The sequence below is a fragment of the Lepisosteus oculatus genome, chromosome 4 (assembly GCF_040954835.1).
Source record: "Lepisosteus oculatus isolate fLepOcu1 chromosome 4, fLepOcu1.hap2, whole genome shotgun sequence".
In the NCBI taxonomy this organism is placed as follows: Eukaryota; Metazoa; Chordata; class Actinopteri; order Semionotiformes; family Lepisosteidae; genus Lepisosteus; species Lepisosteus oculatus.
The window spans coordinates 27,276,256-27,299,862 of NC_090699.1; the positions used below are offsets into that span (position 1 = coordinate 27,276,256).

At 37.3% G+C, this 23,607-nt stretch overlaps 1 protein-coding gene across 5 annotated transcripts in view; it reads left to right on the forward strand.

Annotated features, from left to right (window-relative positions):
• chst15 (carbohydrate (N-acetylgalactosamine 4-sulfate 6-O) sulfotransferase 15) overlaps positions 1-23,607 on the forward strand; it is a 55,901-nt gene that overhangs the window by 19,876 nt on the left and 12,418 nt on the right. For 4 of the 5 annotated variants that reach the window (XM_015346489.2, XM_015346485.2, XM_015346487.2 and 1 more), the window contains 2 exons: positions 20,895-21,508; positions 22,867-23,206. In XM_015346489.2, the coding sequence (XP_015201975.1) occupies positions 21,071-21,508; positions 22,867-23,206 (778 nt within the window). In that variant the 5' untranslated portion in view covers positions 20,895-21,070. Of the gene's footprint in view, positions 1-19,299; positions 19,451-20,894; positions 21,509-22,866; positions 23,207-23,607 lie in introns of those variants that run through there. The other variant, XM_015346486.2, reaches the window with a different exon arrangement.

The following is a 23,607-nucleotide window of genomic DNA, read 5'->3' on the forward strand; positions in this document are numbered from 1 at the left end:
ATACTGCTTGTTTACAATTCTTGGTGAATGAACAGTTTATTCATGTTACATATTTGATTGGATCATCCATCCACTTTCTTAACCACTTTATTCAGGGTCATGGGGAAAACTGCAGCCAACCTGGCAAACTATTATTAGCAGCAGAAAGTAAATATGCATTTTTATTCTTCAATAATTATGTAACAAAAAGGGATCATACCCCGTCTTAAGGAGTCATGCTGATTATGGACTTCGGTCAAAATCCATACAAATATACCTGCTTGTTGTCAGTGTTATTGTGTTATTAATATATTCGCCTTTTAGTAAATCATTTAATACATTAATATGATTTGTTAAATAAATTCAAACAATCCACATGCTTTAATAAGGTAATGAGGGCTATTAACAGGGAAAGTAGTTAATACTTTTAAAGAGTCTTTTTCCTACTTTGTAAATTGCTTGCTGCATAAATATGCAGGGATATCTGTAAAATCAATGTACTGTAATTACATATAGTACTTATCAAAGGGTCTGGTAAAATATATACTGGCACAAAATATACCACACTATACTTGACTTTCATTGAAGTACTGTACAGACTGTACAGTAACCTAACTGACAGTTGTACAGAAGAGCCCTTTTCTATACATCGTCATTAAAACATTTAATTCAGGTTATGTAACAGAAATAACTGAGCTATACTCTTAGAAACATTAAGCTGAAATTCTGTGTAAAACATGCCAACAATAATGCTGGCTTCTATGCTACAAAGATTTAACTCAGTTTGGCATTATCATCACTTTTTTATCAGATAAATAAAATGCTAAGGAAAGTTAAATTGCAGTATATTTGGAGTAACAGTTTGTTTGCATTGTGTAGACATCAGAACAATGTCATAAAAAGGCTGTCACATTGTGCTTGTAGTGCAGTCTGTATGGACGGGGTCATCAGTGGAATGGGTCTTGATTAGCTTATAACCGTGGGTGGATGTTTGGATTAACATCCTTATTAATTTCTTTAGCAGTCCTTATGCAGTATATGATCATCATGATGAATTTATTTTAGGACTGTGATTATCATCACTTTTTGTTATGATGAAGGACTGTTATACATATTCATTAAATACGTGCAGCACATATTTGATACGCTACCTGTTTTGTGCTGTTGTTGGCACAGCTTCTTTTCTGGTCCATGCAAAATTTCTCTCTGATAACAAAATCTTGTAAAGTAATGTGATTGCAATAGACATCAGATGTTTTTTTTGCCACAGGTGTATGAAATTGATGTATGGTTTTGTTCTTGGGTTTGTGGAAACAAGATCAGGGAACTGAACACTTTGCTGTGTTCAATAAAAGAAATAAGCATGACTGCAGCAATCCCTAAGTAAAACAAAACAAACCATGTCTGAACACATTATCACTGTCATAGTGTATATAGACATTTTATGCATGTACTTGTATAGTATAAAAAGTCACGTGGTTATAATGTTATTGGTTTTCATCTCTGCATTTTAATATCCTGGTTTCAGGACAGTAAACTATGACATTGCTTTGCTGCCTTGGTGGGGACTGGTGATGTAAATTGTGGAAGACAAACAAAACCTTTCGTTTCTCTTTGCTCATTTCTCTTCCTTTTGTACTTTTCAACAAAAGAGAACTGTGTGACCACAGCAGGATGAACGTGCTGTTTTATGGCTTTCTCTGTAAACAGGATTGATTCATTTTTGGTGGTGGGGTTTAGTGTGGAGCCCGGACTGACTGTGCTGCAGTTACTGTTTTATTACCGTGTCATAACCCCTGCCCAGAGTGCCATATTAAAGGATTGTCAGAAGGATCTGTTATCAGTATGACTTTGATGGCCTCTTGGTACAAAAAGAGGTCAACTATCAACTCTTAATTGTAAAAGTCATAGCCCATGCGAAACCTTGGGATATTAACCCCAGGGAGCATACTGGGGTTAATATCCCAACCCCAATTGGGGTACGCATGTTTCTGTGTAATGCAGCTACAGTAAATATCCTTTTTATCATAAGTATGTAAGTAAATCAGAGTGAGATGATTGGTACAAAACGTCTTAAGATTTCATAAAAATAAAAAAAAATTGCCAGTTTAAAATAACTTGGTGGAAAATTAATACCTTCCCACATGGAAAAGTAAAAAAACAATGTTAACAGTATGTCAAAGTTTTCTCCATTAACACTTAAATCTTTCCATAATATGTTTTGGATGCTAGACAGAAGGTTCCTCGTTATGTTGCTTTAAACAGTAATCATTCTTAGTTAATTAATTAGCTAGTGCTTTCTTTGGTCTTGGCATATGTCAGGTTTGGGCAACACAGAAGATTAACAGTGGAATGAACTGTACAGTAAACACTGGCAGGCTTATTTTGGGTAGGCAATTTATAAATGAAAATAAAGAGGTTTACTTTAGTTTTTGCTGCATGCTCAAATGCCATCAAGTCCATAATGGTGACTGTATAGATGGATTGAAATCCTTCTCTTCCTTTTCTCTGTGATCTAATTTGAGATATTGAGTTTTTAAGGGTATGTGCACTCTGACTGCTTCTGAGCCACCTGTACAAATTCACTCACTGATTGTCAATGTTGCTCTAAATAGGTATCACAGGTGTGGACTCACTGATAAGCTTTGCCCTGTGGTGTGCCTACTTTTTACTTCTTACTCTTAAAGTAGCTTTATTTAACTAAAATTCAATATATGTTTGAATTATAATAAACACATGAAGATAAGAATACAGAATACCTCTATACGCTTTTGCAAGGTTTTATTAATTTTAAAAGTTGTAGATTGTGTATTATTTTATTGTTTTTCAGCATTGTTTTTTTATTAATTTTGCTTTTATCAGGTAATATTAAAGGATTAAACAGTAAGTTCTGTTTTTTAGGAAGGAGAAAATTGTATTTAATTTTTTCTAGACTATCTACGAGGCAACACAGATGTTATCAATAAAATACAAATCACTACATGGATCATGTAACCTTATGTTACATGATCCATGCAACATGGATATCATGTCATACCAGCAGCCATATCACCCTGCAACTCACAACTGGCAACCCACTGAAGCTAAGCAGGTGTGAGTCTGGTCAGTACCTGGATGGGAGACCTCCTGGGAAAAACTAAGGTTGCTGCTGGAAGAGGTGTTAGTGGGGCCAGCAGGGGGTGCTCACCCTGTGGTCCATCTGGGTCCTAATGCCCCAGTATAGTGATGGGGACACTATACTGTAAACAGGCGCCGTCCTTCGGATGAGATGTAAAACCGAGGTCCTGACTCTCTGTGGTCATTAAAAATCCCAGGGCGCTTCTCGAAACGAGTAGGGGTGTAACCCCGGTGTCCTGGCCAAAATTCCAATTGGCCCTTACCAATCATGGCCTCCTAATAATCCCCATCTGTGAATTGGCTGCATTACTCTGCTCTCCTCCCCACTGATAGCTGATGTGTGGTGAGCGTTCTGGCGCACTATGGCTGCCGTCGCATCATCCAGGTGGATGCTGCACATTGGTGGTGGTGGAGGGGAGTCCCCATTGCCTGTAAAGTGCTTTGAGTGGAGTGTCCAGAAAAGCGCTATATAAGTGTAAGCAGTTATTATTATTATTATTATGTTTTTCAGAAACACAGAATTGTGACACTTTATTGATTTAAAATTGACATTTTTGATTGTAATGAAATACGTTAGAATTACATTTTCTCATTATTGTAAGGATCTGACCATTTGTAATGGCCTAGAGAGGCAGTGTTATGTGTTGAGAAGTGTTCATAGAGTATACATAGAGTGTATTTACTCGTAACAAACCTTGCTCTAGAATATGGTCAATAAAGAGCTCTATAACTTACTCCAACCAGATCGAAATAACCAATACTAAAAAAAGATCAGTGTAAATGCAAATGTTTTGATCTTCTATGGTAGAGAAATTTATTACCGAAGGTGTATAGTATGAATGGGCTGAAACAAACATGTTTCCAAACGTTTCCAAAAGGCATGACTCAATGTTCCACTAACAATAACATAAAACATTAAACCTCTTCTAAGCTTCTAACCACAGAATTATTTACAATGGAAAACACCCAATGCAAACTTAGGCAGGTGTTAACACTGCACTTAAAATACCTCCTTCACAATAACAGAGTATATCCACATGACAGAAAGTACTGAATGTTCTATATACTTCCATTTTCTAACCACTTTAGTCAAAGTTGTCCTTTGGTTTGGGGGGTGGGGGGGTGGAGGGGAAGCCGGAGCCTATCCTGAAAAGCAATGGGCGTAAGACAGGATACACCCTGTTTGGGATGCCAGTCCATCACAGGGCACATGCAGGCACAAAAATACATACTCACATCAGAGAATTTTTCCTAAAAGCCAATTAGCCTATCAGTATGTCTTTGGACTGTGGGAGGAAGCCAGTGCACCTGGAGGAACCTCATGCGAACACAGGGAGAACATGCTCGTAGCACCCCAAGAATTGAACGCAGGGCCCCAGTGCTGTGAGGCAAGTATGCTGATCACTGCACCACCGTGCTGCCAAGTTTGTTCTACACAAAAAAAGTAACACTATAAAACTGCAAACGGTTTTAATGGCTTCTAGACAAGTTCTTACCCACTTCTTTAGAGGTGTGATTGAACTTGAAGTAATCCAAATTAGAAGGACTCCTACAACGTGTGGGATGGAAGCCCTTTTCAAATTAAAGCATGTTTTTCAAAGCCAAACACAAAGAGATCTTCTCAGATGGGAGCCCCATTTTCACATAATATTCTTCTTTTTGGTACCAGTATTACACCTAAAAGGTTACTTGGCCAAACAGTTGCTGCAGAGTAGGATGTGAACTTCTTTGAGGTGCAGTTCGGAAGCAGGCGTGGGTGTCATGAAACCAGTTTCAAGCCTACTGGTGCAGGTTCTCAAAACAAGGGTTTTTAATTTTTTAAACAAATGCCAAGACATCTTTTGATGGGTACACATACATCTTGGTATATGCAGGAACAAGGGCATGTGAAACATTAATGGTATGACAACCATATTTGAAGTTAATCCATGGACTAGTGATATGGGCAATGAAGAAAAAGAAATGGTGGTCTAGGGAGATTTACTCTGGTTATCACATTTTTAAATATAACCAGCCCAGTGTTATTGCAAATGTACCTACAGTGTGAAGTTTGGAGTTAATTGGCCAACTTGTAAACAGGAGTTTCTATGGCATTTCTCAATGCTGAATATGATGCATTGATGCAAACTTCCTCCCAGGCTGGCTGGCCTTTGAACACTAGTAGGGTTTATAGGAGGAAGGAGAAAAATCTTTAAAATGGAGAATTTCAGTCTCCTGATCAAACTTTCTTTATTACTCTGTGGAAGGTATTGTATATTTCCTTTAAAAGTGACAACACATTGTTAAGCTTTTTAAAATAATTTTCATCATTGTTAGGCTTTTTGTTTTTACTCATATTGTGATGTAGAAAACAACATGCTGACTTAATGTTCAACCAGCAGAGTCATTACAGCAAAGTGTTTTTCTGAAGAGTTTACATCCAAGTAGTAATTTAAGTGTGCCTTTCTTTTTGTTGTTGTTCTGTTTCCTGTGTGAATGTATTCATGTTGCAGCTAGTCTGAGAAGGATTTATATGATCTTCTGAATGTGGGAACCAGATCAAAGGTATTATGAAGAACAAAAAATCTCTTTGATCGTCTGTTTTGTCTGGAGATGGGCTTTGAAAAAGTATCTAGATCCACCCGGGCAAGCCATCTGCCTCCTACAGTGGGGGAGATGATATAGGTGGGGAAACAAGCGGGTGTATTTTTATAACTTATTGAAGTGCATGAGTTTGTGTTCATACATCATTCATGGGAAATGCAAATCTCTGCCTTCAACATACCGCTTGTAAATTAATTGCAATCAACAGTTCACTGCTGTGTTCGCACACATTACCAGTGAGTTCCCCAGCTTGTGGTGGCTGGATGTGTGTGACCTCCGACACGGCAGTGATGGGAGTGGAACTGACTCACATATCCGATGTGAAGTTAAATACGTGAGTTTCATATCAACTGTACAGCAGCCAGCGGCCTGCGTCACCCTGTAACTGTCAACTGGCAGCCCACTGAAGCTCAGCAGGTGTGAGTCTGGTTGGTACCTGGATGGGAGACCTCCTGGGAAAGCTAAGGTTGCTGCTGAAAGAGGTGTTAGTGGGGCCGGTAGGGGGTGCTCACCCTGTGGTCTGTGTGGGTCCTAAGGCCCCAGTATAGTGATGGGGACATTAGACTGCAAAAAAGCTCTGTCCTTCAGATTAGGTGTAAAATCGAGGTCTGGCTTTTTGTGATTATTTAAAATTCCCAGGGTGTTTTTTAGTAGGGGTGTTACCCGGCATCCTGACAGAAAGTTTCCCGTTGGCCTAAAAGAACCAGCCTTCTAATAAGCCTCATCTATGAACTGGCTTCATCAGTCTATTCTTCTCCCCACTGATAGCTGGTGTGTGATGAGTGTACTGGAGCACTATGGCTGATGTCGCATCATCCAGGTGGATGCTACACACTGGTGGTGGTGGAGGGGAGTCCCCATTGCCTGTAAAGTGCTTTCAGTGGAGTGTCCAGAAAAGCGCTATATAAGTGTAAGGAATTAATAATAATAATAATAATAATAATAATAATAATAATAATAATAATAATAATAATAATAATCATAATCATAATAATAATAATCATGATAATAATAACAATCATATTATTATTATTATTATTATTATTATTATTATTATTACAGCTTTGCTCACCTAGGAATAAATGCATCCTGCACATCCTTCTATTTCTCTGCTTGAAAAATGAGGTCCTTTGTTCAAGTAGATTAAAACTACTAAATGGGATGATTAGTATCTTCTCATATTCATATAAGAAATATTTTGGGAGATGAAGACAGATTGGTAAATCTTCCTATAATTACTTTTTTTGTCTCAGGATGTGGAAGTAAATGCTTTGTGTTGATCTTACAAACCTAGCAAAGTAGAGTTTACATCAAGCAAGACCTACAGTATTATGTTGAGGTTCTTTGTTGATCAGATTTGAATGTGGTATAAATGACCCATGTATGCCTTCCAGAAAGATAATTTCCAAGATTGACTAAACTTTAATCTTTACCCCTTGAGTCTGCTTTGGAAAAAACACTGTGAATGTTTGAAAACCTGCACAGGACAAACAGAAAAAAAAATACATTGACATCAATATGCAGTTCCTAGCTTATTTTCATCTTGCTTTGAAACATTTTCTATTTTTAACAGATATCTGAAAACTTGCCTCAGACTAAGATGGATTTAATTAAGACTCTGTTACTAAATAAAAGGACTCCAACCACATCGATAAAAAACAAAGTGAAGTTTCTGTTTGAAGACTTTATCTCATGATTTATTGAAAAATTTTTTCATGGAACTTGCTGTCATTCACATTGAACTACTTTTCTCTGAACTTCGGTTTTAAGAAAAAAAAATCAAAATTTCTGGTCTGGTCTGATAGTCTAATTTAAATATATAAGATTTTTTTTAGGATTTACTATTTCCCCAAAACACATATTTTGTATAAATTATGCTATGTGATAGGAAATGTAATTGACATCAGATTATGTCAGCTTAAAGGCATTATGCAGACATTGCACTTTAATATTGTCCCTAGTGTAAGGAAACAAATCTCATACAGTATTCAAGCTTTTCGATGTTTGCCTGTGTATATGGGCTACATAGCCAAAGGCATTGCCATATTAGTCCAATTATAAGTATGTTTTTGCTACAGTTTTTAGGAGACCATTGTAATAATTTCCCTAGAGCTACTTTGCTTAAAGTAAATCACTAAGGGCTTAAAATGCCTTAATCTTCATCTCTTTTTTAAGATGCTTTATAATTTCTATAGACAGTGTTTTTTGTGCCCCCTGGCTATGAATTAACCAAAGGGAAGCTAGTCAGAATGATTGCAAACTAGAGGTGATGTTCAAAGTTCAAGGTCTGCCTTTGTAAATTCATTGAGGAACCATTGCCAATTTATGGTCATATACTAAAAGGAAGAGGAATACGTTTCCAGAAACAATTGAATAGAGTGTAACCCATTCAATTGAACAGAGCATTGAGTCTGATGTTCACATAGTCATATAGTCATTTGGATTTAAGAGTGCTTAAAGTGTATTATCTTGTTTTATTCATGATTTGAAAGCAACAATTGATAAATGTATGATAACATAAGTTCTACATTCCCTATTGTTACAATGTTGTCCATATAAAAATGTGCTTCATTAACTTAAAAATTGTAAGAATGTGTATTTATTCTAATTGTTATCCAAATATATTTCCCATAGGTCAAAATAGGCTTAAAAGTACAAAAAAGCATATTTTTCTGCGTGATAATTAATATATCATAAATGGATATGTTAAAAACTTGCATTGAAACAAGATATTTCCAGTCTAGATAGCTTGCAGTTCTAATGAATGTAGACAAACAATTCTAGAAGTGTGTTAGAAATGTGATTTATGTACAGTATTGAAGCAACAATGCAATTTTGTTATATAAGTTTTATGCATCAGCGTGCGCTAAGTGGAAAATAGTGTTATGGCTTTATTTTGAAATAAGTGCAACTTTGATGAGCTAGAAAAACAGCAATCCTTCCGGTGAGAGTCACCCAGGACAGAGCACTGTCTATCCTGCGCGCTTGCTTCTTCATCCATATCATCAATCTGTGTGAGAGGCTGAATTACGGGCAGAAAAAGCCACAATCAAAGAGCAATTTGCACAAGCTGAGGCTTGATCCTCAGGTTTAATTAAAATAGACAGGTTGTAGAGATTTGTCTCAGTTTCAAAGAAACCCGCTGTTAGATCATCAAATGGAAGCCTTGGAAAAAAATGACTGCGGCTCACACTTGTCTGCACAATGACAAAGGAGACGTTGTGTTACTGCTCAGCAGAAAGTCTTATCTTTTTCGTTCTTGCATTAACACACTTCCTGTCATAAATCTTTGACAGGATGTGGATGTGAAGCACAAATTCATATTTTCAGTGTTACTAACTTTGTTAGATGGATCACAGACTGCGCTTACTCTAGAAACTCAAATGTATGGTGGAAAAATCTTTTAATATAGTGAAACTAAATAGTTTCAGTACTAACTCCAGCAAAATCATATATTACTACTTTCACTCTCCTTGTCTGAAAACCTTTAAACTTGTTTTTACTCCAAAATGTGTTTTTAAAGCAGACTTTAAAACCAAAATGTTTTTAAGGTTGCATATTTGTGCAAAGATCAGCAGCTGACATACTTTTGCAGAAGTACTTCCTGTTTTTCTTCTTTTTTTCTCACAAATGTTTTTCTGGTTCTCATCTTTGAACGTAATTTTATTTGTTTGCTCTGAATTTGCTGTGGCTTCAAAATATGAAGACTGAGCCTTGTGGTTTACAAGGAACCATCCTGTATCTCTTCTGAGTTCTTCACCTGTAATTCATTTGATATTCCCTCACCCCTTTCTGAGGATGAACAGCAATACTTGTTATTTTCATTATCCTTGTTTTTTGGTTAAAAAAACATAATTCCACTATTTAACAGTGGTTGCATTCAATGGTTGTTACAACATACTGTACATAGGCAAGGCAAGACAAATTTATTTCTATAGCACATGTTTGTACACACAGGTTATTCAAAGTGCTTTACACAAACAGAAACCATAAAAAACAGAAAATACAATGAATTAAAAGAATATCATAAAATAAGTAATTAAAAACACAATAAAACTAAGCAGAAGCAGAGGAAAATAAAACAGTTTTTTAACTTAGATTTAAAAATGGCTAAGGTTGGGGCACATCTAAGATCCTTCAGGAGCAGGTTCCAGCTGACTTGGTCCTTAGTCTTTAGAACCCTAGAGTCAAGGTAAACACTAAGTCTAAGCCTTCCCCCTTTGTTCTCAAAGAGAATTATCTCAGACTTGCATTTGTTCAAATGAAGAAAATTGTGTTGCATTTAGTTATTTATTTTCTCTAGGCATTGACAGAGTAAATCTATAGGACCATGGTCATTAGGTGAAAGAGCTAAATAGATCTGAGTGCCATCTGCATAACTATGATAAGCAACCTTATTGCAAAATTTGACCTAATAGAAGAATGTGAAGATTGAATAAGAGAGGCCCAAGAATTGAACCTTGGGGAACTCCGCATGTCATAGTGGTCCGTACAGATTTATAATTGCCAATAGTGGCATAATAACCCCTACCTTCTAAATTCGTCCTGAACCACCTAAGAACCGGTCCAGATAGTCCAATCCAATTTTCCAGTCTATGCAGAAGTATTTTATGGTCAACAGTATCAAAAGCTGCGCTAAGATCCAGTAATACCAGGACTGATATTTTACCTGAATCAGTATTCAGGCGAATATCATTTAGTACCTTTATAAGAGCAGTCTCAGTGCTGTGATATAGTCGAAAGCCAGATTGAAAGTTATCCTAATATTCACTCATTTTTAAAAAGTTGATAAATTGATTGAAAATAATTTTCTCAATAATCTTGCTTATGAAGGGAAGATTTGAAATGGGTCTATAATTAAGTATAGAATTATTCAGATTTCTCCTTTTCAGGAGGGGCTTAATAACTGCAGTTTTAAATGATGTTGAAAAAATGCCTGTGATATAGTGAACCATACACTATTTGTAATAAATCCATTGATAAACAACCAAAAACATTTTTTAAAAAGCTGGTGGGCAGAATATCAAGACAATCTGGTTTAAGGTGCTGCACTAATTCCTCAAGGATTTTACAGTCAGTAGCACTAAATTCAGACACGATAACCATAGTTTTTCTATGCGATGATACATCTATCAAATTGTCATTGAATCTGATATTCTCGATTTTATTACAGAGAAAAGATACAAATTCATTACATTTTTTAGCAGAAAAAAACTCAGGGGTTAACTGAGTCAGGAAATTAGTTAACTTATCAACAACAGTAAATAAAACACGGGTATTGTTGATATTCCCATTAATAATATTAGAGAAAAAAGATTGTCTAACCTTGCTTAACTCAGAATTGTAAATATGAATCTCTTTATAAATATTATAGTGGATCTGAAGCTTTTCTCCACTTACAGTACATTCAGCCTTCCTGCATTCTCGTTTCTGACAGAGATAAGATAGGCAAATTTAGTGTGCCCTGTTTCTACAAACCACTTTCAGGTTCACCTCAGATAGATTAACTTCCGTTTTTGTCTGAGACATGAAACACGTCTCACTGTATAATGTACCTACACAATGATTTTCTGTGGGTCCAGGTGGATCTATCGACATGTACTGTGAACTGTAAACACAACATTTCTTTGGCTTGGATTGCATTCCTGTTCAGAGATATATACAAGTGAAAAAGGAAGTAAAATGAAAAATAAAATGTGTCAGGAGAAATTACATTGTAATGAGCACTGCTCGATGAATAGGCAGAAAGCAGAATCAATTATTTGGAGCATTTTAATAGCTGGATGTAAAATACTTCCATAGTGAATATTGCTTGCAATAATAATGACAATTGTGTACATGTACATTATACTACAGTATATATATATGTCCCTAGTATTTAAATACAATGACTGCTGGTACCATCAGCTCCAGGTCACTGAAAGAGCTTTTCTATATGTAATCCAAACTGTACAAGATTAGTAAATAATATTAACATGATGAGCCAGCCCTGTTTAAGAAAAACTGTGAAGTCATTCAAAATTTGACAGTGCTTCTGACTGCAGTTCTACTTCTAAGAATAGATTTGTCTTGTAAACATTGAATAGTAGCAACAATACCCAGTGACAAACCTAGAGGCAACAAACATCACTATTTGGGGGCCAGACCCATGTCTGCCACATAGAATTTGGAATTTGGGAGCTGGATTGATTCTTGAACCTGGGCTAATCCACTTGATGCAGAATCTGCCAGGGCTGCTGCTGCTAATCCAGTCATTTAGTACAGATCATCTGAGTCTAGTGGGCTTCCATTGGACAGGAGAATTGCCATCCCATTGAGGGCTCAAGGCAGACACACTGCATAAAGGGCTATGATGTGAGTTGCACCCACAGAAGTATTTGTGCCACCATAGCAGGTCAGTGAACATGCCACCTTCAGAGGTCCTGAAGTATATGCAAAGGGACCAAAAACACTACTATGAGCTCCACAGCTTTGGTGTGCCTACTGTCAACAGGCTCCTTTAAGGCCATTTACACTTCACCTGTTACATATTGCACCTGAACCCATGCTGGGGGCATCTGCAGTTACTGTATGAATTCCCTGTGGAATATCTGACCCAGGGGAACACCATGATAGAGGCTGATGTTATGCCTTCACCAGTGGATGGCTTCCCAGCAAGCAAGGGTAGAGATTGATTCTCTCTTCTGACAGGATGGTCCTCGTTGTGTGAGATGGTGTGCAGGTACAGGACTGCATGGCTCTTCTCCAGCTAGACTGTGAGAGCAATCCAACAGAGGTGGTCTGTACCAAGAGTTGTGAGAGCCATAACAAGGGCTCTCAGCTGTCTGGATGGCGCAAGTATCAACAATTATCCACATAACTGAAAAGTATAAATGCTCTGAAAGAGAGAATGGAGCAAGACAAGACCAAAGGGGAGAATACAGTTTCAGAGTTTGCTCTGGGCAAAAGACACAGGTCTTCTTAGAGGGCCAGAAGGAAGGAACTGCAGAACAGCCCCCCCCCCCCCCATCTCACACAATGGAATCACCCTGGCAAAAGGCAGTACCATACAATACTGTTGGTATTTACAAAAGCCAGAAAGAGGAGGTGCAACGATATTCTTTTTCACTATTTTTCAAAATGCAATTAATTATATTAATTATGTCAATGAATAAGACAGTTCTTAAAATGTCATGCTGTTGTTGAAATCCCACTTCATCTCAGACTACACATTATTTGAAAAGTCAGCTGTAACTGACGTAATGCAGTGGAAATTCAGGAGCCCATCTAAAGCTACTCAGTCAGATGGCAGAATGAAACAAGACTTATGACAATTCTAAAATATGTGACAAAGCTTTTCCTGGCATATCATTCTTTTAAAGGCTGGTAAAAATGAACCAATACTGACTCTAAAAAATAGGTTGTGAGCAGAAGGTTTTCTCTCGCAAGAGGTTTTGTGTACATGTACAGAATACATTAAATTAAAACAATTTGCTTAGGCTTCTCCTGGTTTTTGCAGCATTAAGTGGACTGTGGTAGTGTAAAGCCCTTTGTCCATTTCAGGGTTACCTCCAGCAAAGCTGGTAGCTGGTACTCCTATATCCATCTGGAAGGGCTGCAGCTACTGGGGTAAGGGACACAATGGAAGCTAAGTGGAAGCTATTGGAGACTGGACCAAATGAATTCCCTGACTACTTTCAAACGTGTCTAAAAGAGATCTTCGGATCATTCACCTTCGCCCTAGCAACCAAGCAAAGTAAATGAGCAAAATAGTTTCCCCTTGTGTCATACATGCATGGGTATGGTACATCAAGGGACATCATTACTGCTGCACCAAGGAAATTGTTTTACATAATTGAAAGAAATTGAGTTAGTTTGATGCACAGAGCTAATTTGCTTATTGTTATTATTGTTGCTATTGCTTATTAATGACTGTTTTGACAAAGTCCCCTTGTGGAAAGTGGCATCAGAAGGCCTGTGGTCCTGCACACCACCATCTTCATTAGATGTGGGCTCTATTTTTTTAAATGGATTCACACCTTAGAATGCAATGGCAGAAATATATAATCACAATCAGGTACTCCTCATTTCATTAGGAACACTTAGGAGGCTCTCAGAGAGGAGAGTCCCCAGTCTGCACCTAGACTACAGAGAAGAAGGAAAGAAACCCGATACTTGTTCTCCTAAGTTAGGGGCACCTGGGAATCAGAAACTGTGCAAAAGATGTTGTTTTGTTTTTACAGCTATGAGTCCCTAGCTAATCAGGACCAGCCAAGATAGCATGGGACTCTGTCAGTTTAGGACATTGCAGTTAGGAGGAAAGAAAAACAGAAAAACAAACCCTCCAAAAGGTCAGAAAGATCCAAAGTAGTGGAAGAAGGCACCTCATCCCAGTAGGCCAGAGCTCAGGCAGCACCAGTGAGAAGAGAGGAATACTTGAGAAAATCTAGAGAAGGAACTGAAAGAGGAGAGGCAGTGGCTAGGTGCAAAACTGCCGTTTCTAACACTGCCGTATTGGTGATGTCCCAGCAGGCTGAAAAATGTATTAGGAGAGTAGGAGAGTATTGCATTTTCTACCATATAGTGTGCAGCAGCAGAACAACCCTCTAGAGAGAAGGGGGAGCCTAGACAGAGCACCAATCAGGACTGAATCTGGGGAAAGAAATCTATTATAGCCTCCTGGGCAGGATTAAAGCATCACATGCTCAGAGAAGAGCTAATTTCTTGGAATGAGTGAGGGAGTAGGGAGAGCTATCCCCCAAAGAGGCAGTATTATAAGATGTGCAATCTTATCTCAGAGGTACGGTAGTTAGTATCAAGGTAATATGGGCATCATAAAACAGAGAGAAGGGGTCTGTCATATAAAAAATCTGAAATATGAAACTAGAAGAAGTATTGAGAAGTATTGTTCAAGCAGCCTGTGAAAACTTGCCACACAAAGACTCCTAGACTGGTAGTGTGCAGTGGAATGTGGCTCAGTCCCAGCTATGTGGTCAGTTCTACTTTAGTAAAACTTCCAGATTATGCAATTGTTTCAGAACAACATGGAGCCTGTGTATGGAAGATTTTCATTTCTTTAATCTATATTTATAAAGTTACACCAAGTTCTTCAGATACTGTTGCACCAATTTAATTTAAACACTAAGAGTTAATTTAACATTGAACTGTTGCTCATTGATTTTGTTTTGTCTTTTATACTGTATGGCTTATTCAACATCTGTCTCTAAGTAGAGTATTACGAGATGACCAGACAAATAGAAGGAAAGACAGAAATGGAACTTGTTCTTATTGCTAGGTTTGTATGACCACTTTTTCATCTGCCAAGTGGATGACTTCACATTAGTCAGCATAGTGTTTATCAAAAGGAAATGATTGCATTGCAAATAAAATCATAAGTTTCTTTCAGTGATAAACAATAGTTTAAAAGGCTTGCAAAACATAAATTGTCTTTGATACATTGTTTGTAGCAAAAGCCAAAGTTAAAACATTTCCATGTGAGTCTGCCAGACTGAAGTACAGGATACCAAGTGCTTTTTATGAAGCAGAATTTTCATTTTCAACTGTTGAGTAAGTCATTACTTTCTGTGACAAGGTGGCTGAACTAACCTTTTTGTTAGACTAGACACCAATAGGATCAATATGTTTTGTTGAAAAGAGAAATACTGTAACAAGGAGCAAGCTGTTTGTTTCTCTGATCCAAAATGACTGCACAGCAGTACTGAGAAGAGCTGAAAAAACTGAAAAACATTGTATTCAGTCTGTTTCATTTCTAGCAAACTATAGTCATGTTCATCCAAGCATCAATTTTCTAACCATTTCATCCAAATTAGGGGCCCCTGGGGAACGGGAGCCTATCTCGGCAAGCAATAGGCACCAGACATAATGCCTTAGATGGGATGCCAGTCCATCACAAGGCACACACAGGCCCAGACCCCTACACACACTCACACCAGGGCCAATTTTCCCAGAAGCCAGATAGGCTGCCAGCATGTCTGTGGACTGTAGGAGGAAACTGGAGCCATTTGATGATACCCACATGAACATACAAACTCCACGTAGGACAATAGTAATTGTGATTAATGTTAGATATATTTTTACATCAGAAAATTATATTTAAAATTCAGTTTTAATATGCAGATATGTGGAACGGACACGTGCAGTTTGTTTTGGTTAGGTTGAATTTCTATTAATTGTCTTATTAGGTTCAGTCCCATATGTACTATCCAACCTTATCATGTACAACCATTGCACCTTGTAACAACCTGATATCCTTTTCTGTTAATTTAAATCTGCAGGAGTAATTTGAGCTGTATGTTTTTCAAGCGTGGATTGGTCAGACTGTCTTAAAATATTTTAAGTCAGTGCCAAACAATCTTAAAGACTGATGAAAGGTATTCAATATACAGTAATTCTAAAACTTAAAAGGTAATTTTATATACAAATATCTCTTCATCCATGCATCCATTAGTGGTCGGTCCATCCTGTTTTTTTCTCTGATAGGATTCAGATGAGTATACAGTACCTAAAAGCCTTGGATTCTGTTTTTCCACAGAAGGGTGAAGAGTGGTCAGAGGTACCTCAATAGGGGATGCAGCTTACTGCCTCTTAGTTTCTGATGAAGGTATAAAACCTCACAATTGCTTACTGCATTGCTACTACACTTGGAAACATACTGTATGAAGGACGGAGTAACTGTGTAACAGCCCCAACATGTGTTCTTTGAAATACTTACTGTAGTAGCTTTTGTTAAAAAAGACCACCAAAACCACTCTGGTTCTTTGACTGGTAAACTGCAGTGGTTTAAATGGTAATACAACATATACAGGCTTGCTGCAAAACCAAGACTGTGCTTTACAAGTCCACTATGTAGTTTTATGGTAATTAGATAATTTAACAGAAAATTGCATCATTCAGTAATATTTTTCATTGAATGAAATACCCTGTAAATTTATGTGGAAAAGTAGGAATTTTTGGTATTTTAATCTCATAATCTTTTAGAAGCAAAGAAAACGTAATCCAAAAACAAGCTTTTCAAAAAGACCTTATTCCTGTGTCCTGAATTCTTAGTTGTAATGTTCCAGGAATAATGAATTTACCATTTATTCAAGAAGAATGATAGCAGCAAAACATTACTATTTACAATCTAAAACTGCAATTACTTTTCTGTTCTCTAGGTGTTTGACTAGCATTAACATAGAAAAAGAATTGTACAGTACCTGATTGTAGTTTAGGTTTTGTGGCCAGAGTGTTCTGTAGTTTAGGTTTTGTGGCCAGAGTGTTCTTGTACATATATTTTTAAAAAGATCAGTTTTTCAAAGCCTTGAGCATTACTGCTTTGTTGGAGGGGCTATTGCTACTGTTTTATTATATACAGTATAAGGATTTCTGTGTCACGTTCCAGCATTTCAAGACACAGCTGGAGGTAAATAGCACTACGTGGGCACTTTATGGAAATAGTTCAATCTATTATTCCTCTGTCTGTATAATAAGTTCACTCCATGGGGTAGCATTTGTCAAAATCCAAAAACATTCTGAGCACACTTAAATCAACTTAAAAATTATGTGAAGCAAATGCCTGTTGTGCTGAATATAAGAGACAGAAGATTGTAACATTGATGCTTAAGAAGGTATATATTGGAACAGCAAATAAATGTACTGATTTTCTCTTGCATTTCATCACACAGAATTATTAGCCACCTTCTGAAATGTCACATCTTGGGCTACATTTCATAAACAGTTTAATGGGGAAGGTCTGTTTTCAGAAACAGTATCAAAGCAGTGGTTTGTTCAGTAAACTTATGTTAGTTTATAGAACTGCTCAATAAATGTGCAGACTTTCCACAGATTTTGTATGTAAGATTTGAATGTCAGCAAAGTAGCAAAAGCTATATTTATCTTTCGTTTCAAATTTTGATAAGTCTTTGAAAGATGTTCTTTGAAAAACGCAAGATAAGATCTGGAGCAATGTGATGAAGTAGTATAAAAATGTATGTACTGTAGCTATTTTTGGGGGGAGAACTGTCCTATAGCTATTCTCTAGTGGGGATGATAATGGGGAGACAGGTGAGCGCTAGGTACTAAAATATAAGTTTAGTGAAGATAGGAAAACCATTATTCATTCCTCAGAGAGTTGATTCCGTTTTCCATCCCTTTTCAACCCCTGCAAATGGCTTCCCGTTTTTATCAGCACAGCTCAGTAGACGTGAGCACGGGATGAGAGTGGAATGCCCATCTTCTGATAATATAATCCATTTACACCCAGCACATGGCTTTTCTTTGCATGAGGATGAAAGCTCTCTATCTCCCAGGAAGGTGGAAGTAGGAAAAAAGTAGCAAGCAGCTTGGGAGTAGCATTCCTTATCAGGCCTCCCATATTGTGATACTGGGACAGAGTGGTAGGGAAGTGGTGTAGAGCTGTTGGGGATTAAAACTGTAAAGGGCAAAAAAGGGGTCAATGCCACCAAAATTCATTTAACCTGAAATTGCCCACTTTGGTAAAACATTAGAAGAAAAAAACAAAGGCGAAACATTGCATTCTTTGGAAAATTGCATTTATTCTTAGAAATTTTGGTGACTCTGACCCCTGTTCAATAGGGCATACAGAATGAGAAAGTGAATAAATGTAATGTAAAAAATGTGTTTTATCCATGAAAAATAAAAACAAAATGACCATTTCTTAGAGCTATGTGTGGGCTGTGTTTGTGTGGTAGTCTTGCTGTGCCTGTGGATAAATAAAGCAAGTAACTAGTTATTCCCTGCACTTAATGATCTTTGGACAGAATGTCTTTAGCATTACAGATGCATACCATATTTAAAACACCAACAAAAATGCAACTGTTTAAAAACATCCAATACTGATGTCAACTCAAGAAGAAAGTTCCAGAGAATTGTTGGCAATGCCAAGCTGACCACTGTCTGACTGCACCCAGGTTTGTCTTCAGTTTTATCCACTGCAAATGCTGAGCACATCCTATTTATGGTGACAATAACTGTGGTGTCATGATAACCCTACTATGGTCCTGGCACCAGGCTGGTGAAATCAGGACTTGTTTTGCTTGTCCATAATAGTACAAGATATTTCTAGTAAGATGTGTGCTCTTCATAGAGTAGCTGAATATGCTTAATTAACATATAAAATGATGCAGCAAAGCAGGAAAGGCCAAGGAAGTTGTGTACATGCGCTTTTGCACTATGGCAGTAAGGTTTCAAAATGAATGATACTGTAATGCTTACGGCCGACAGGTACTGTGTAAGAGCCGGCGTACCAGAGCAGGTGACGTCACCGCCCTTCCCTGTGATAGCAGGACTACAGCTACTGGGCTGAGGAGAGATCTCTCTTTGGCTCATGGGGTTGGGTCGCTGCAGAGAGACGCGGGAGTCCCGGGTTTGAGCCTCAGTCGGGATGGGGCCGACCTAATGCGGCAAGGTCGCCCGCCTGAGCCCCTGTTGCGTTACAATACTTACTGGAATGACTACATTACGTATGTAGTTAACAGTGGCTTTGAGGTTTTGCATGTATCAGCATGATATGGGAAGATGCAATGTAGCAGTTTGAGGAGACGTGACCATAACACACTTCCTCTTGGTTAGTTTCAATGTATGAATCACTGGCAGAATATTTTCTTCAGTTTTAACCTCAGGGCACCATGTTTAAAGGTCTACAGCATGATACCGTGGGTGGGAAAGAATTGACAAAGAGTATGCTTGCCATTCAGCAGTAAAAATAGAAGGCTTCAATTTACCCACAGATGAGCAGTTGCATGAAACATCCTCCTTATTCTGAAGAGCCAGGGTATGGAATATCTCTTGTTGTTTTTATTCTGATAAATATTCTCTTCCACAAAGTCACTGTGGTACATGGTAAACCTAAGTAAATTGTAGCAAATAGTGAAATAGTTGTAAAAATAGGAAAAGAAAACATGAAAGCGGTGCAAATCATGAGGAATCAAAGAATGTTAAAAGTGTGTTAAAACCACAGGAAAGCAAAAAGTATCATATAGTCATAAACTGCGGTGAACACAAGCGGAAATAATTTTTTTTCTGTAAACATTGTTTCTGTAAAGGCATTTAATCAAATCATAGACTCTGTATATTATTTAAGAATTCTATGTTTCTCATGAAGTCATAAGGTATTTATTGGAAACACATTTTTAAATTCCATTTCCAAAATTTTAACAGCTCTTAAAATGAATTGTTACAACACCGCATCATTTGTTACTTGGAAAGCAGAACTTTCTGTGGAAATACAGTAAGCATTGGTTATCAGTTATCAGTTATCGGTCAAAGAACGTGGACAACATTAATGTACAGAATTATTGAAATAGTCTTTCAGTTTATTAACTTTGACTTTGAAACTTTAGAATTTACATGCTTCATTGCATTTCATTTTTAAAACAGTAGTCTGTAATAGCCCATATAGTTTTTATCAAACCTTCACACAATATTTACGGATTACAATTTGGTGTCTTTGATATTCTCACAATAGCAAGTAAAACTGCTGCCAGGAAACATACTGTAGAGTGTTTATTTTTTTGATAAACTTTTTTTCACTTTTATTTAACTGTTCCTTATATAGTACCAAAACATTCCCAGTGATGTCTTTGAAAATGCCTAACACTTATTTTATGCAATCTTTCATTCAAATTTGCTGTTTGGATTAGCCAAAAATTCTGTGATTGTGTCATTGTCGTATTTTCAATCATGGATACCAGCTTCCATGAATACAAACTTCCAGGAAGTTTACAAAAACCTTCCTGGTACACATGTTGCGACTAATCCATTTGATTACTAACAGTTGGAGGTGAAATGCCATCAGCCTGGTTTAGTCCACCCATGATTACATGTTCCAGATGCCAACCTGACCTTGCCAGAGCCCAAATGGATCTGTTGCTTTGTAAAATGGCCTCAGATAAACCTCTCGGTGCAATCTGACATGCAGATGAGAACAACATATATGACCTTAATTTCTAAAGCATTTGCAGGGATGTATTGCACAACTCTTCTGATCTCTTGGAAAGTGGTTTCAGAGTCTATATTTAGGGGTATTGTGTTATGTCTACAGTCACCAGGAAAATTGTAACTTGCAACCATAAACCTCATTTTGTGGAAGTCATGCTTGACAAGAACGTCAGACCCATTCCCAAGTATCTTCTCCTTTTCAGTTGCCCTGCAGCATGACATACATCTCAGACACTTTGCTTGCCTTTGCTAACTCAATTTTTTTTATTTTCCTGTAGCACAAGACATGCACAGAAAAGATGTTCTGATCCTGTGATTTCCAAAAGCATCTTGAAGAAACTCCTGAATGGATGAAACACCTGGCCTTTTCCAGCACAGTCTCCAGCCAGCTGTGGCGTTCAGAGGCCTCAACCGGGATCGAGAGAGTAGCTGTTGACACGATCCTGCCCTGGCAATGACACCGACCGACTACAAGTACATGCTACTCCGCTCCAGCTCAGAGAGTTACAGGAAGCAACCTTTCTTGTTCCAGGTGGACAGCAGCCAGATGAATTTATTTGCCATTTTAGAAGTCAGGAGGGATAACTACAGAAGATGGAGCACATTGGTGTGTTTTAAGAAAGCAAAATTGTACAGCATTTTCTTTGGGCTGACTGTTATGTTTCTTATCATGGCGTCATACATTCTGACTGGAGATAAGAAAGGGCTCTTGCTGACCCCCTCGCCGTACCACTTCAGCACCTTGGAAAACCCTGGGTCCCTCCCCCTCAACCTGTCTTCCACGAGGGATTACGTGAACATAAAATTAGTCCTAAAAACGATCAAATCTAATATAGAATTCACCTCCAGGCAGGTGCCGGACTTGAAAGAACTTTTAAGAAATGAACCACATGTGAGTATTAAAATGTGAATATGTTTTCACATGTAAAGCTTAAAGTTGTCTGGTGGGTTTTCATGGAGATGTACTTTCCCCAGAGGATGTTTAAAATTTCTACTGCTGAAACCTACTGTGCTACCGTAGGAACCATAGATGTAAATACAGAGTAGATTAATGACTAAATACACATAAATACACAAAGGATCATTAATCAGTCTCTAACTTAATTTACAAACATATGTACTACTGATAATACAGTATATGTAAATTTGGGAAAAGGAAACATTTATTACTTTAATGAGCCAAGCCAAAGTTGTTCTTTCTAATGCCATCAACCCTTCCTTATTTCCTAAGAGATAAAACACTTATGGTTGTGAAACATGTTTGTAGGTCTCTGTCATTAGTTTGATCTGCTTTTTACTGTAAAATTATTACCTTGAGAAAAATAGCAGCCATAACAAATGAGATAGGAGCCTTTTTTTGGAAACACGATGCTAGTAAGTGTTTTTATATGCTTCATGGATCCTTTGTAATAAACTTTTATATTTGCTATTAAAGATTTCACACCTGCTCTCCTCAAAAGAACAAAAATAACAGCAGCAGTACAAAGAAAATCTGAATATACTGTAGGTGCTTTAGTTGTGCTGAAGCTTAAGTTATGAAAGTACTTAAAATGTACTTCAGTTTATTTCGTTCTACTTTCATGTTTCTCTTTTGGTAAAAAGAAAAACTGCCTTATTACGGACCTTCTGCACTGAACAACATTGTGAGAATAAAGTTTCACTTCTGCTGGCTGATATTTTTTCATTGGAAGGGCAGTTACTGTAGTGGTTTTCATCACCAAGGAACAGGCTTTTTGAACACGTAGTGCACTCTGTTAAAAAACAGTTTTGTTGCTCTTTTTTAGGCTGCCTAGTCGTGGAATCTGCTTTTATGCAAAATATGCAAAATATGTAACTGCAAATGGGAATGAGAGGAACACATTCTCTGGTTGAACCACACAGTTCTCATCTTTTTTTATTTTAAGGTTTAAGAAGTCAATGAGAAGTCAGACCTGTGCTAAAACAAATCGAATTTCTGTTCAATGTTTCTTCTTCTAATATAAAATCTTCAAAATAATCTCAGATGTCTATGAGTAAAAACTTTGAAATACATTTTATACTTCAGTTCAGTTAGGTTTTCTTCAGTTTTTTATCAAATTCAGTTCTAATTGTCAGATTCATACTACATTATATTGCATAGTATTAATGAAAAAGCATATTGAAGAATTTCTTTCAAGTTTCAGTACTATTCAAAAATGTAATTTAAAGTAAAACTCAACATAAATTACCCCTCATATCAGCATGTATAATATACTGTCATTTACTTTTCAGATGTTTTCTGTGATTCCCCATGAATTCCTTCAGAATGTTAAAAACCCTTGCTGGTATGAAGAATACTCTGGGAATATCACTGCTGATCCATATGGGACGAACTTGTATGCACTTTATTCAAAGCGTTTCCGAACTGTCTTTGATTACCTGAGAAATGCTTTCCGGGAACACTTGTACCACCATGAAAGCAAGAACTATCGCATCCGATGTCTACCATATTTCTACATCATAGGTCAGCCCAAATGTGGTACTACAGATCTTTACGACAGGCTAAGGTTACACCCAGATGTGAGGTTTACCACCTTCAAAGAACCACACTGGTGGACAAGGAAAAGATTTGGTAAGCCAAAGTCATTTTTCATTATTTTATAAATACTGTATATCATACGAAGTGAAATTAGCAATGTGGTTATACTTTGTGGTTTAGTTGTGAGAAATTGTACATTATAGATACATAAGCAATTTTATCACCACCTGTAGCTGATATGTAGTTGAGGCACAATTTACCTTGATGGCAATCTGCACATTAGTATAACAAATATTTGTTCTGGCCTCAATTGAGAGATTTGAGCATGAAGATGAGACGGTATTTTACACTCTACAATGATGAATCTTAGTCCTGGTCCTGAGTGGTAGTTGTGTCTGACGGTTTTCATTCCAACTGGTCTCTTAGTCACCGGTGCTAATTGATGGATGTAATTGATCTGTGTTTAGATCCTTTCCTGCACTTAGTCCTTGGTT